The sequence below is a fragment of the Erinaceus europaeus genome, chromosome 18, assembly GCF_950295315.1.
Source record: "Erinaceus europaeus chromosome 18, mEriEur2.1, whole genome shotgun sequence".
Taxonomy (NCBI): domain Eukaryota; kingdom Metazoa; phylum Chordata; class Mammalia; order Eulipotyphla; family Erinaceidae; genus Erinaceus; species Erinaceus europaeus.
Window position 1 is genome coordinate 70969637 of NC_080179.1, and position 15469 is coordinate 70985105.

Below are 15469 nucleotides of genomic sequence, written 5' to 3' on the forward strand. Positions count from 1 at the left end.
GCCCCAGCGATAACCCTGGAGGCAAAACAAAAATAGAAAGAATGACAGGATCTGCTCAGACTTGTTACAGTCAGGGTCTGCTTACTTAAATCTTCATGTTTGCATTAAAGTATTAAAATAGTTGTCTGTTAGAAGCAGTAACTTTTGAATTGCTTTAAGTAAAATTTTAAGCGTGAGTTATAAGTATAGTCTGCAGTGGAAAATTCCTGTACCTCTCATTTATGAAATAAGAGGCTAGACAAAACCCACACACACCAAGATGTAATCCACCTGTTGTTTGTCTTAAAGAGAATAGCTAGCCTAACCAAATCCTTGAAACTCAACCATTTGCTCAAGGACAAGGGAGCTGATAGCCAGGTGGTCTTGGCAGACAACGAGAAAGAGTGATGACCCTATTTTTCATAAAGGCTTGAAATTAGACAATTCTTATAGGCTGCTTAGAGCATTACAATGTCTGAAATGACTGGATCCTGCGTTTTCTGTAAAATGCTATTGAGTGTGTGTTAGCATTCTAGTTTTGCATATTCCCCACCCAGAATGTACTCTGGAATCCTATAACTTGCGTGGTTTGAGCCTTGTTCAGGGTCGAGCTTGGTACACTAACATCAGTTACCACTCGGCCCAGATTGCAATTCGTAAATAAACATCTTTTGCTTCCTTGCAGTGGATGGTGGTTAATTTCGCTCTGTAACAGTCTCTAGTGTCTATGTGTCCACCAGTGAGTCTGTATTCGAATGTAGACTAGCAAGGAGAAGATGGTAAGGGAATGACATTGACCATGGAACAGAAGGTGCTGTGTTGTGTTTCTTCATTTCTTGGCTGCAATTCTACATCACTTTCGTACTTCTGTGGCTTGGCTTCAATTACCCTCCCCCCCCTTTTTTTTTTATAAGCAACTAATACCTCTTTGACTCTCCCTAAATTGTAGCTTCAGTTTGTTTTCTTAAAATGTTTTCACCCACTTTCTTTCTCGAAGTAAGCATCCATCGGCTAATAGTTTCCTTTGGGTCCAGAGCTTATTATGTATAAATTGCATGGCATTTATTTCAGGTTTCTGGTCATGATGTCAGTTAAAAAATGTCTGATAGCTGCTGCAGAATCGACCTGATCCGACTGTCAAAAAGAATAAAGTAAACGTTTTTTTGTTCAGGATTTTAATGATTACCATAACCCAACAAATTGCTATGAGTTCAATTATTTGTGTTTGTTATTCAGCCTATGAATGGTTGAGTTTACCAGCTGGACAATCTCATCTGAAAGGGTATTTTCCGACGAATGTCTGTGGTCAGGAGCTTCATGCAGTAGTGTATCCATTGTGTCTTGGCCTGGCTATAGCTGTGTGTACCACTGTCTACTACGTTCCCTTAGTTTATGATCTGTGCACGGGAATAGTCACTACCTTGATGTCCACATGAACAGGAGTGCTCAGGAAGTATTTTGTATTGTGCTTTTACTTTTTTTTTTCTTGCATGCATGACAGGTCCTACAGCAGCAGTTATAGAAATAAAACTGAATGGTGAGTTGCTCTCAACTCGTTCAAATCATTTTCACAGTATCCAAAATAAACAAGTACATGAGCCAATAATAGTCAAGCGATTGGACTGTAATCTAATTTGTTGAATTATTTCTAGACAAGATCTGAAAGACAGCGTTAACAACGTCTCTTAGTCAATGGATTACCCTAATACTCTTCCTGAAAAAGAGTAAGACTTTCTTCTAGGTAGAGGAGATAGCATAATGGTAATTCCAAAGACTTTGATGCCTGAGGTACTGGTCTCCCAGGTTTAATTCCCCCTGTATCACCATAAGTTGTGCAGCCTTTTGCAGCCTAATAAATAAACAAAACAAATACATAAATGTTCGACCAACAGTTTTGTCTAACCAACTGTACATACCCAGTGAAACCCTGAGGTTTCCAGGATTAGAGCACACTGTTCACACGGTGCTACTGTACTAAATACGACTTCTGTGTTACCGTTCTCTTGGCTTGATCCAATTAAAGACTATTTGCCATTTTCTGCAAGTGACAATTTTCTCTCCTTTTATTAGTTGCCAAAGCTAATAAAACCAATAAAGCTCAACATTTAGGGCTATTTCCACACAGCAGTTATGTGAGTCAGTGAAAAACTACAAGTAAATTTCTTATTTCTCATCCCCATTTCCAACATACATTCAACCACAGAATTCATTACGTGTTTTCCTGCTGAACTAGCATATTATTATTTGGAAACAAATTCACTTTTTTTTACTCCTCCCTTTAATAATATCTTTCTGAAGCTCTGATGTACGCAAGACCTCTCCAGGGCTAAGTTTCCTTTGCCAGTATTATTATTTTTGATGCTGAGTTCTTCCTCACATCTTTTGTTGTGTCATCGAGCCCCATGGAATATCAAGTCCCGGTGAACATTTCAAAGCTATTTCTACTAAAATAATCTTTGACAGTGTGTAAATGTTTGATGCAGACATCATGCTTCATCGGACTCAAAACAAGCCTCTAATTTCACAATTAAATACATTTCTTCTTTTGGGGTCTGAGTATTGAAAAGGAACAATAGACTCCCCATGTTTGAAGGCAATAATACAGTTGCTCATGTCCTCTTTGCTAAATTATAACTCCTTTCTTCTTTTCCAAACTTCTCCCTTTCCAAACCTTCTATAGTTCTTCCTTTCAAACCTAGCATTGCTGTTTACAAGGTTGTTATCTGATGATCAAAACAAGTGACAGAAACTGAAGTCTGTGTGATGAGACTGACTTGTTCTGCTTGAGGGCTTTTATGGAGTGACAGGAAGAGAAGTTCTCAGAACTTCTTTGGGTAAAGATGCCACAGGTTAAGACCATAGACTTCAAACAGAGCTAAACAAGATGTCCCATGTGTGACCAAAACACAGGAGATAGAGTCACACATATTAATAGCCTCCATCCACCCCACAGAGATCTTGATGAAAGGTAAGGTTAAGACCCAGGGCATGAGAAGGCAAGAGCAATACAATTCAATAAGTATCAGAGTTTAGCTGTTTCTTTGTAATGCTTTTGTAGGAAGTGAATTCCTAGACGTTCATTTCCAGATGCCATCCATCTACTTGTGGTTGTGGAAAAAAGATGAGAACAAAAAAACCTTTTCCTTCAAAGCTCATAATCTATTATTTAGTGCTCTTAATTTGTTTTCTTTTTTAATAATTTTTTATATTTATTTATTTTTCCCTTTTGCTGCCCTTGTTTTTCGTTGTTGTTGTTGTTGATGTTGTTGTCGTTGTTGGATAGGACAGAGAGAAATGGAGAGAGGAAGAGAAGACAGAGAGGGGGAGAGAAAGACAGACACCTGCAGACCTGCTTCACCGCCTGGGAAGCGACTCCCCTGCAGGTGGGGAGCCGGGGGCTCCAACCGGGATCCGCTTTGCGCCACATGCGCTTAATCCGCTGCGCTACCACCCAACTCCCCTAATTTGTTTTCTTTGAAATACTTCATTATCTACCTTATTTATAAAAAGAGGGGACTAAATTAAACCCAGGGCTTTTTTTTTTTTTTTTCCTTTTTAACTACACCTTTGGTGAATGTGGTAGAGACTCTAATTTGTTGGACAAACTTCATCTCCTCTTCTCGCTGGGAAGAAGCACAGCAAATGTACCTTCTAACCAAGTCTGCAAGTAGGCGTGGCCACGTGATCAAGTTCTAACCAATGAAATGTAAGAGTTAATGAAAGGCACCAACTTCTAGCCAGTGAAAAGAGAGAGAGTAAATATGTGCCACTGGGAGTCGGGTGGTAGCGCAGCGGGAAGCCCGGGGATCGGCATAAGGATCCCGGTTGGAGCCCCCGGCTCCCCACCTGCAGGGAAGTCGCTTCACAGGCGGTGAAGCAGGTCTGCAGGTGTCTGTCTTTCTCTCCCCCTCTCTGTCTTCCCCCTCCTCTCTCCATTTCTCTCTGTCCTATCCAACAATGACGACAACAACAATAAAACAACAAGGGCAACAAAAGGGAAAATAATTTAAAAAGTGCTATCATGTTTCAACCAATGAAACGTGGTGCCAGTCACTGTGTACTCCCCTCACCGCCATTATCATCTCAGCACCGGGGGGCCTGCATAGGCCTCCTTCAGGTTGAGGGCCTCTAGTGACAAAAAGATCAAACTTTATGCCCAACCATCTCCTTCTCTACCTAATTCCCCTCCCAGTTGAAGAACACTTAACTTCAGTCTGTTAAACAATTTATAGTAAGCTTTCAACACATCTGAGTCACTGTACAATTCTGAGGCTTATTTACTAAGATAGTGTGATCTAGACTAATGTACTTAGCAAGTCATGTAAGGGACTGTTGCACTTCTTGAAATAAAATCTGTAACTACTGGGACTAAATCTCTATTGTCTATTGTCTTTATCTACAAGTTTTAGAAGTTAATGTATAGTTTAATACAATTCTCTATAAGCAGTTTTTGACAAATGAATGTAATTTGTTCTTAAAGCAGAATCATGTTTTTCTTTCTTAAAAATGCTGTGTTTATGGAGAGCTATTAATATTTAAAGGTGTTTATAATATATACTTAAATATTTACTAGCCATATGTAGCAGTACATAGCACCTAAGTTTTCTTAATTATCAGTAAGTCTTCAGGAATTTGTACACAGCTTTACATGGAGTGCATTTTGCATTGTGAAATAAGTTAGCATTAAGTCAAGTAGTTTGTTTTTAGCCATTTTTTTTTTCTGGAAAGCCCAGAAACTCTTTCTAGACATTTTTTCAGAAAACTCAGGTAGAAAAATTATTTAATGCCTAAAGAATTAATCACATTGATAATAGGTAATGGTACGATACATACAAAGTCCAATAGAATTGCAAGGCAATTTCTAATAAAAAAAAAATAGAACTAGACATCCAAGGAATTACTATTTCCTGCAAAACAGTCACTTTGAATGGACTGTGGTGATAGCATTTCTTTCATTTGCCTTTCGGGGAAATTCATTACTTTATATATACATTCCAAACTCTTTCTTTCTCTCTCTCTCCCTCTCATTTTTAAGTGCTATTACCCAGTTTGACAAGTGAGTCATTAGATTATAAGAAACAGTACACATATTAATATTTTCCACAAAAGCAACATTGGCATGGATTCACTAGCACTTGTGAAAATAGACATATATCTAAATAAAACAAACAGATTATTTTCCTTCTCAAGGTCCTTTTTCTCTTGGGGATTCAATGCTATACTTCACTACTTCATATTTTTAGAGCTCTTTCATGATATTCTTCCCAGAATTCTGTGTTAATCTTTGATTTGAGAAATTGGGCAATCATCGGAAACAGATCCACAAATCAATTCATCACACATGCTTGGTCAAAGTAAAATAAAAATACAAAAATATCTGTATGTCTCACCTCCCATCAAACCTGTGCTTCAGGAAATCAAAGAGGGCTTTCTGCATCATGTCTGTTACCTTTGCAGAGGTGAGAAAAAAAGAATGAGGCAAACACACGCAGACAGAGAAAGAGAGAGAGAGAAAGAGAGAGAGAGAGAGAAATCAAAAGTGAGAGAGGTGGAAGGGAAGGGCATTATGCCTGAGCAAAAGACCTTATCACAGTCAGTCCTCTCTGATGGGTAGGTGGATTCATGAAGGAAGGTGCTTAACCACCTGCAATTACCACCTTTTCCCCCTTGGCTTGCTCCCAGGCTACTGAGGAATGAATGGGTGGGCAATGTTCACTAGACCCAAGGCAGACCAGCTTTGCATGTTAGGGGACAGAAATGCCCCAGGGAGGTCACATCTGGGGGTTATGTGTGTAGGTGCCCCAAGTCCTAGGCATTCCTGAGTCTTGCTAGTCTTGGGTGGGTAGGGGGAAGCTAGAGGCCCTCAGGCCAGCCCTTGGTTCAACATAGTTCAACTGTGCATGAGAACAGAAATTCTGCATGCCCTGGTTTTCCTGTAGACCACTCTCCTACTCTGTCCTGTGACATTCCAGCTGAGACAAGGAAAGGAAGAGGAAGAAAACAAGAAGGGGAGTAGGGGTGGGGGGGTGGCACAAGGAAGAAGGGGGTAGGGGGTACGAGGAAGAATAGGAAGGGTAAGAGGAAGATGGGATTTTTGGCTGGGCCAAATCAAAGAGATTTGTCAATTCATTTTACAGATGAATCCTGAGTGTCTATTATGTGCCAGACTTTGTCTTATTTCCATGGGATGGTGCCCTGGATGGGTGCCGTCTTTGGATTTTAACATTCCTCCCCCACTTATTCTTAGCTACACAAGCACCAAGTCAAAATGGCCACGCCTTTAGAACATTTATGTTCTAAATTTTCTCCTTTTGCACAGGATCTTTAAAAGAGTCCAGTAGCATTTTAATGCTGTTTCCCCCTATTCCTATGCCATTTAAAATAAATAAGCAGAAAAGTATGCTATGTCCTGAATACACAGTTGGGTGAAATTGTTGGTGTTGTGAGGGTTTAGGTTTGCATGAAGGCTACTTCTGTGTTCCCCTGTACTGCATACAGTCAATTATAATAGTTCCGGTAATAATAGGAATGGTTGTGACTGGTGAAGTCTTTCTCTTTGCATTGAATGCAGAGCAAAGTTCTGGTTAGAACTTCCCATCAGAATGTTCTGAGGGAGCTATTTCTAAGCAATGTGATAAAGGGCGAGAGGCTTGTCAGAGTAGGAAGAAAGTGGAGTCAGCAGTGAGTTTAACGGACTCCATCAACACCTCTCTGCAAACAGACCCAAAGGAGCAGGGTCCAAGATGGCGGCCCCCAGGCTTCCAGATGAAGAAGAGAAGCGTAACAGACTGATGTTTGTACCTCATAACCCTTCAGTGACGGCCCCACTAGTACCACCGGGCGCATGGATGGCACCACATCGTAAGGAGGTATATGCTCCGTCTGAAAAAGATGATTTGGTACATGTGACAAGGTGATAGCAAGTGGCCCTCCTCAACAGCCACCACATCCATAATGCTCAGGCCAAAACAGGAAATGAGTAGCACAGCTCCTCACCAAGGAGGCTCTCCATTATTTTATAGTCACTCGGGTCACTGAAATGGAGCACTGCAGGCATGTATGAATAGGAGCCTTAACAGTAAATTTAAAAAGGAAACACAACTTACCACTTTTTGCTTCTGTTTTGCTAAAAGACAACAACAAGAGCCATATCAAAATATGTAATCTTTATAAGTGATAGTACAAGACTTTAAGAGCTGGAAGGATCTCCCAACTTGTCCCTGTTAATTCTCATGATGTCACTACCATCCACTGTTGCAGAGCACTATTTTGAAGACAAGTGAGAACTGCAAACAACTTCTTTCTTGTACGACTGGCCTTACACTCTATCTTCATGCTGGGTGGGACTTCCTAAGAGGACTGGGAATTCTGGTGCAGCCACTGACCCATGCCTTGTTCCCTTGCTGGACACAACATACAGTGTGGCAGAGAACAAGTTGAGTAAGTGAAGTTTCAGAAAAGGAAACAGAGTAACTATTAGAGCAAAAATGAGGATTATTGTACCGAGTCTTTGGCTTTATAATTTTGGTGAACTATGAGAAAATTCTGCAGTCCTTTCTGTGTTCTTAAGTCTGTTTTTGGCCCATGTTCCAGGATACTGACACATTTTATTTCTACTAGGTTGCTCTTAATTTCAGATACGTCTATCATCAAGTATTCCCACTAGTGAAAAATTGAAGTAACTTAAGAATATAACAACTGAGGAATGAGGCAAAAATGTACTTGATCTCTGACTGAAGTGTTTTTTTGTGACCACCTAAACTGGTGAAGTTCATCTGAGGGCAATCTAGAGTCCCAGTATGGCTCAAAACCCCTGGTGCCAAGTAAGACTTTGCATGGACAAGGTCCCAGAGACATAGAATCGCTCCAGATCCAATTTCATATAGTCTTGGTAGACTCAGATAGACCTCTGGAGCCCCAGTCTGTATTAGCAATACTGAATGTTCTAAAACAATCTCAATTCTGGGTCAGGATAAAGTTAGCATACAGGGGCCATGCAGTGGTGCACCTAATAGAGTGCACATATCACCATGTGCAAGGACCCAGGTTCAAGCCCCAATTTCCCACCTGTGTGTGTGTGGTGGGGAGTAGGGGGGGCAGCTTTATGAGTGATGAGGGAGTGCTTGAGGGGTCTCTCTCTCTCTCTCTCCTCCCCTCTTCTTTCAATTTCTCTCCATTCTATCAAACAAGAGAAAGAAAAAAAATATCACCACAAGGAGTGGTAGATTCATTCTGCAGGCACTAAGCTCCATGATAAGCAAGCTTGGTGGCAATAAAAAAAATAATAAATGAAAATGAAGTTAGCCTATTAGAAGTTAGGGACTATGGCAAAAAAAATGCTGCTTAAATATTTCCATAATTTCCAGTCTTATATTCCTTATCTGGCCACCATTGTCCTTCATACCCATTAATTGCAGGACTCGGTTTTCTGCTACTCAATCAGAAACAAGGCCATCTGACTCAACTTTGCTCTCTGCTTCGCCCCCCTTCCTATCTCCATAGCCCCAGGCTGCAACAACAAATACAAAATCTCACAAGGAGACTTGGCCAGAGCATTTTCCTGAGAGTCTAGCACTTTCTTTTTCCTTCTAAATTGGCCATATCATCTTAACCATCTATTGGGTTCCTGGATAGAAAAATAACTTACTTCAGAGTGGTTAACACAATGGACAATTAAGCTGGGGGTGGGGGGGGAAGGTGAGTGTGAATAAGATATTTTGAAAATATATGATATTGAGCTGAATGTTTAAGGTCATAAGTATCCTTTGAATAAACTCAAATTTTCACAGAAAGCAAATAAACAATGAGATATTAAGTACAATAATATTTAAACCAAGCTTTTAATTTGTTTCTACATTATTAAAAACACCTGCGTGTGTTCAGATATGTTCAAAATGGTTATATTTCTTTTTTTAAAAAAAAATAAGTTTAACAAAAACCTTCACCTGCTGATGTGGGTGTTGCTCGGAATGTCCCTGATACCATTTCTCCTAGACTTGATGAAGAATTTCCACTGGATTTCCTAGGATAGAGAAAAGGAACTTGACTCATTCTCCAGATTCCTTGAAAAGAGAACTTGAGAGTAGAAAGCTTTCATTGGCCTTCATCCTAGTGAAACATCCCAAAACACAACAAATCCTGCCATAAAGAAGAACTTCAAGAATCTGTCCAAATGTTTTCTCCGACCTCATTTCTCAGAGCAAGTGAAGAACTAACCTGGAACCTAGAAGTACCTTGCAAAACTCTTGTCTTGTTATTCAACACAAATGGAGAAATGGAGCGCCAAGGGGAATGTTCTTAGAACCTGCATGCTGAACTAATACCAGTCATCAGTGTACCCGTGAGGTGGTACACAGCTCAAAACTAGCATGAGGCCTGGAAGGAACCGGTAGTAAGAAGTGACAGTAAGGATGCGATCATGAATTCTGGACATGCAATTGAAGACCATCAGCTTTGGCTCCTCATATGACTGTGGAAGCTTCCTTGTAGTCCATGAGGAGCTCACGTTCATATTCATTCATCATCTCTCCTTTCCTTTTAGTGGTGAAGAGTACAGTCTCTAGAATCAGAACACCTCAATTTCTAGTCCTGGTTCTCCTGTGTACCAGTTTAGGAAAGAGGGCTTATAGTATGGGCACACTGGCTTATGCAGGAGTATTTCATAATGGAAGCCTAGAGGCCCCACGTTTAATAGCTGTAGGACTTTGAGACCTTGGCACATCTTATGTTCTCAATTTTTTGTTTCTTCATCTTTAGAGAGAGAAGGTATAATTCATCAGGTTGGCAGGCAATTGAAATGAGATGATGTCGGTAATCTCTTCATTTTACCCTTACACCTTCTAGTTAACAAAGCATATAATAGTACTATGAGATAATAATAACAGTAACAAGACAGCTTTGGAAGTGAAGAGAATAATTTATTATTTCACTGAACTTTTTTTTTTTGGTTTATTATCCACTGTTCTAAAATCCAGGAATAGAAAGAAACAAGGAAAAGTCGATGAAATCCCTTTCTTGATAAAGACAGATTCTAGAGGTAGACATCAGTGTCAAACAAGATGAATGGGCAGATATATACCTGGTGATAATGGGGAGAACTAAGTCAGGCCAGGTAGGCAGTAAGGGGAAAGAAATAGGTACAATTTTCAAAATGGCGGTAAGAAAGGGGTCACTAAGAAGATAGGTAACGCAGATCTAAAGCAGGTATAGACCAGTGGTGGAAGTGTGAAAGAGAGGGTTTCAGTAACAGGAAAGCAGTAAGTTCAAAGGCTCTGGGGAAGGAACATATGTCTCTGTTGTATTTAAAAACCAACAAGAGGACAAAAAGTCTAGAAAAGAAGGATTAATAATACTGGACACGTTGATTTATGCACCAGACTTTCAGGACTGAGGCACCAAGGACCCAGATTCAATCCTGTCACCACTGTAAGCCAGACCTTAGTAGTGCTCTAGTTTATAAGGACAGCAATAAGTGACCTTCGTATAGGCATATCACAGAACTTACAAATATTGGCAATTAAAGGTGAAGCTAAAGGTCCTTTTGGGATGCCCTATAATAGTTAAGAGGTTTCCAAAATGGCAAAGGCACAAAAATCAGTGCCTAAGTATTGGAGGATTTTTTGAAATATAACAAGGTCAAACAGAAAACAAAAGCTGAAAATCAAGAGAAAGAACTATTTATGCTTTTAGGGCTTAAAAAAGAGAAAAATGTGGTTAAGCATAGGTGGTGCAAAGCGCAAGGACCGGAGTAAGGATCCTGGTTCAAGCCCCCGGCTCCTCACCTGCAGGGGAGTCGCTCCACAAGCGGTGAAGCAGGTCTGCAGGTGTCTGTCTTTCTCTCCCCCTCTCTGTCTTCCCCTCCTCTCTCCATTTCTCTCTGTCCTACCCAACAACAATGACAACAATGAAACAAGGGCAACAAAAGGGAATAAAGAAATAAAATAAATATTAAAAAAAAAGAGAAAATGTGCATGTATGTGGGCTCAGTTGATTTTGATTTCTCGTCTTTCAAATACTGTTTGTATTCTTGGGACCTTTAAATACCAAAGTAGATTAAGTACTTTGAGATCTATGCAGCTACTCCCCCAATTTCTTAGAGGTTGATTCAGCTACTAGAAGGAAGTAGACAGTCTTCACTCCATTTCCAAGATATGGAAAACACCACAAAAAGCTATGGGAGAAGGTGATATTGGGGCCTCACACGTCCCTTCATGTTCCAAGGCCACCTGGGAAAGTCCCTGACAGTTTATCAAAAAGAGCCACAAAAAAAAAAAAAAAGGTTTAAGTCAAGCTCCCAGTCAAGCTCCCAGTCAAGCTCCCAGCTGTTGTATTGGGAAAGGCAGCACTAAATGATTCTTTGTAGGAAATTTTCTGTAGGGATTCTGGGGCCAGATGGCAGCTCAGCTCACCTGGGAGAGTGCACATAGTGGCGTGTGCAAGGATCCAGGCTCAAGACCCTCATCCTTGCTTGCTTGCAGTGGGGAAGCTTCACGAGTGCTGGAACAGTGCTGCAGGTATGTCTTCGTTTCTGTCTCTATCTGTCTCTGTCTCTCACTCTCCATCAAAAAGAAAAAAAAAACAGCTTCTGGGAATGGAGACGTCATGCAGACACTGAGCCCTAGCAATAACCCTGGTGACAAAAAAGAAAAAAACAAACAAACCCTGAGTTCCATAAAAGACTTTGTTCAGGCCACAGAAAAAGTTTCCACTACAGAATGTTTCCTGTGGTCTTAGACTTCGGCATGCAGGAGACAGAGGGAACTTTCTGGAAGCGATCTATATGAATTTCTTTTATTTATTGTTTATATTACTTGCTTTATTAATTTATTTGTATTACTGGGTAGACAGAGAGAAATTGAGAGGGGAGAGAGAGACAGAGAGGAAGTCAGACACCTGCAGCCCTGCTTCATCACTTGTGAAACTTTCCCCCTGCGAGTGGGGACCAGGGGCTTGAACTTGGGTCCTTGTGCACTGTAAGATGGGCGCTTAACCAGGTGCACCACCGCCTGGCCCCTAATTTGTGTGAATTTCAAAAACACTTAGTACAAAGCAGCCTTTTTTTTTTTTACCTTGAAAGCCTGTATTTTAATTTATAATAAAAAAAATTGAAAGTGTCACCCATTCACATCACCCAAAAACCATTTCATACAACGGAAAGAGTCTTACCCTCCATGAAAGCGTCCTCTTTTTTGTTCTTGCTGAATCCGTATATTCTCCAGTCTCAGTGGACTTGGGATAAAGCCAATCTCACAGCCCTCTTTCACTAGCCTTCCTATCCACCAATCATTGTTGTATTTCTAGAATGTAGAAATAAAACTGCTATCAATAGCAACTCCCTTATCTTCACATTCCATTAGTAAGTATCAAGGAACTAAAAGAACAAACCATTATGCATATGCTATATAATATTACACATTATATATTATACATAAATGTGATCATATTATTCTATATTCTATATACGTATATCTTTATTTACATCTATTTACCTACCCGTCTATCTATTATCAGGGTGTTCCACAGACTAAAGCAGGGGTCTTCTAAAGGCCCAGACAGCAACAATTTAAGATTTTGCAGGCCTGAACAAACTAGTAGACAAGTGAGAATAGCTACGTTTAAATATACCTAATCTTTACAAAAATTCAGTGAGTCAGATTCACTCTGTGGGTCACAGTTTACTAATTCATGGACAAAAGTCGAATCCAAACCTGAAGACTCTTTTGGTCCTTAGCAAGAAGCCCTAGCCAGCTCTTAAGGAAGATAATTCACAAGAATGATACACAGTAATGGAACTGGAACTCCGGAGGATAAGAAGCATTGCTGAGATGACACGCACTCAGAAGTCTGTTACCTGTCAGAAGCTTTCAGGTAAAAACACCAGTCATAATACATGCATGTGAGTGTCTCTGTGTGTGAAAAGAAATAGAGAGAGAGAGAGAGAGAGAGAGAGAGACAGAGTGAGACTTTTTTTAAATGATCTCCAAATAGTCTGACCCCCAATAGCAGTCACTGCTTATGAAGTTTCCCCCATGCAGGTGGGGTCCAGGGGCTTGAACCGAGGTCTTTACACTCAACTGCGTGTTCCCCTGTCCAACTCCAAGAAGGCAGATTTAATTCAAGCTACCTACATCAAAGCATAACTTCATTCAACCAAGTGATTATTTATTCATTTATTTACTTATTTATTTATTTACTTATTTGTTTATTTTTTTCCTCCAGGGTTATCTCTGGGGCTCGCTGTCTGCACTACGAATCCACTGCTCCTGGAGGCTATTTTCTCCCCTTTTGTTGCCCTTGTTGTTTATCATTGTTGTTGCTGTTATTGTTGTTATTTTTGGATAGGGCAGAGAAATCGAGAGTGGAGGGGGGAGAGAAAGATAGATACTACAGAGCCCTCCCTGCAGGTGGGGAGCTGGGGGCTCGAACTGGGATCCCTATACCCTGGCCCTTGTGCTTCGCGCAATGTGTGCTTAACCTGTTGCACTACCAACCAGCCTCGATTTTTTTTTTTTGCCTCCAGGGTTATTGCTGGGGCTTAGTGCCTGCACCATGAATCCACTGCTCCTGGAGGTCTCCCTCCCCCATTTTGTTGCCCCTATTGTTGTAGCCTTGTTGTGGTTATTATTGTTGTTGTTGATGTTGTTGGATAGGACAGAGAGAAATGGAGAGAGGAGGGGAAGACAGAGAAGAGGAGAGAAAGATAGACCTGCTTCACTGCCTGTGAAGCGACTCCCCTGCAGGTGGGGAGCTGGGGGCTCGAACCGGGATGTTTATACCGGTCCTTGTACCTTGCGCCATGTGCGCTTAATCCGCTGCGCTACTGCCTGGCCCCGATTCTTTTTTTTTTTTTATGAAGAGGCTCTCAGTGCTATTGTTTACATCATCTAGAGATTCTAAAAACTTCCTTTACTGTCTGGATCATTGCTAGGCAAGGAAATAGTCTCTCTCTCTGACCCAAAGAGTTAATACAGTTTTTCAAAATGCAGCAAATTCCAAAAAAATCACAACAATAGAATATGCCAGTTGCACACAAGATATGCAGCACACTCTGCTGAGCTCAGAGAAAAGTAGAATTTCTATGACAGCCACACACTGAGAGGCAGGAATGAATGGGCTCATTGAATCACCATAGCATGAAATTCTGCGAAATAGCCTCATGATGAAAAATAAAGAGACATGGCTTAAGGGACTTGGCCTTCATGTGGCACATGGTGCCTACACAAGCCACCCATGACATGTAGTATAAGACTGTACAGAAGAAATGAGTGGCTTTCATATAAAATCTGGAACAAGCTAAACCTTAGGTTTCCCCCCCACACACACACACACACACCATCTTCCTGTCAGGATAACAGGCCTGAAATAACAGGTCTGTTTCCTTTGGAATTAACAAAAGGCCAGGGAGCCTTTTTGGAATCTTTGGTGCATAGATCTTAAATCCAAATTTCTCTGCAATGGGGACAAAAGAGACGATGAGTCACAGTTTCCTAGGGCTTGAGTTGTTTCCTGAAATTAAGTTAGCCCACTGGAACACTAATGTATTAAATGATGCTCAAGTGAGCTTAAAGGGCTTTCCAAAATAGCTCATTCACCGCCCCAATCTGCTTCATCACAGTGAGAATCTGGTTCAACGTAAATGGGAGTTTTGGAGAGAAAGTTGCTACATATGTTTCCGAACTTCATTGGCTTGTCATTTGGGGTATGTGATAAAAAGGAGGAGGGTAGCTTTTCTAAGCTGTTAAGCTTTTTTATTCCTGGAAAAAAAAAAAGAGTAAAACCAATGCAGAATAGATGGGCTGCAAGGCAGCTGACAGGAAGAGCTACAACTTGATTCTAAATCAAGTGTTGATATTCTGTGAGGACGCACCCTCTCTCTGGCAAGGAAACATCAGGGGGTGTTCCGATCATTCTCCTTTTGGCTTCCCTAAAATGATTAACACTCCTTCCTCCTAAACTATGTTTTCATCTGCTGCTTCAAGATCTGAAAGCAAGTGGCTCTAATCCACAGAGGATTACCTGTTCAATACCATACAAACACACACACCCCACTGCCAGATTTGCCAGAGCGAAAGAGAAAGTCTCTGATTAATGACCACAGAAATCAAAAAGCAACTCATAAGACCAATTGAGAGTACTAACAGCATGGAAGGAAGCGAAGTAATCCAGCAGGTGGGTGTGCCAGGGTGGCAGGTGTGCATGCAGTATGTGAGGACTTCTCCCAGCTCTGCAAGAGCTGTGTCTCCTTGGGGGGATGAGTGCTAACTAAAGAATCTGGTTTAATCATTTTTGTTTCCCACTTTACTGTGTGTGGGCGGTGTGGGTGGGTAGGTATGGTTTATAGTAAGGTTCTCAACATGTAGGTACAGCCTCTCATCCCCCCATGACAGATATCAGCAACACATTCTCTCCCTTAACCTCGGCCCTTCCCCACCATACACCAGGACCTCAATACCATTCCATCTCATCTCTTTCCCTCCTTCCCCAGAGTCCT

At 41.0% G+C, this 15469-nt stretch overlaps 1 protein-coding gene across 7 annotated transcripts in view; it reads right to left on the minus strand.

Annotated features, from left to right (window-relative positions):
- Positions 1–15469, minus strand: part of CACNB4 (calcium voltage-gated channel auxiliary subunit beta 4) — a 250075-nt gene that overhangs the window by 53348 nt on the left and 181258 nt on the right. For 6 of the 7 annotated variants that reach the window (XM_060178142.1, XM_060178146.1, XM_007527341.3 and 3 more), the window contains 5 exons: positions 12145–12275; positions 8925–9001; positions 7086–7105; positions 6781–6861; positions 5370–5428 (listed from right to left, as the gene is read on the minus strand). In XM_060178142.1, coding sequence (XP_060034125.1) covers positions 5370–5428; positions 6781–6861; positions 7086–7105; positions 8925–9001; positions 12145–12275 — 368 coding nt within the window. Of the gene's footprint in view, positions 1–5369; positions 5429–6780; positions 6862–7085; positions 7106–8924; positions 9004–12144; positions 12276–15469 lie in introns of those variants that run through there. The other variant, XM_060178147.1, reaches the window with a different exon arrangement.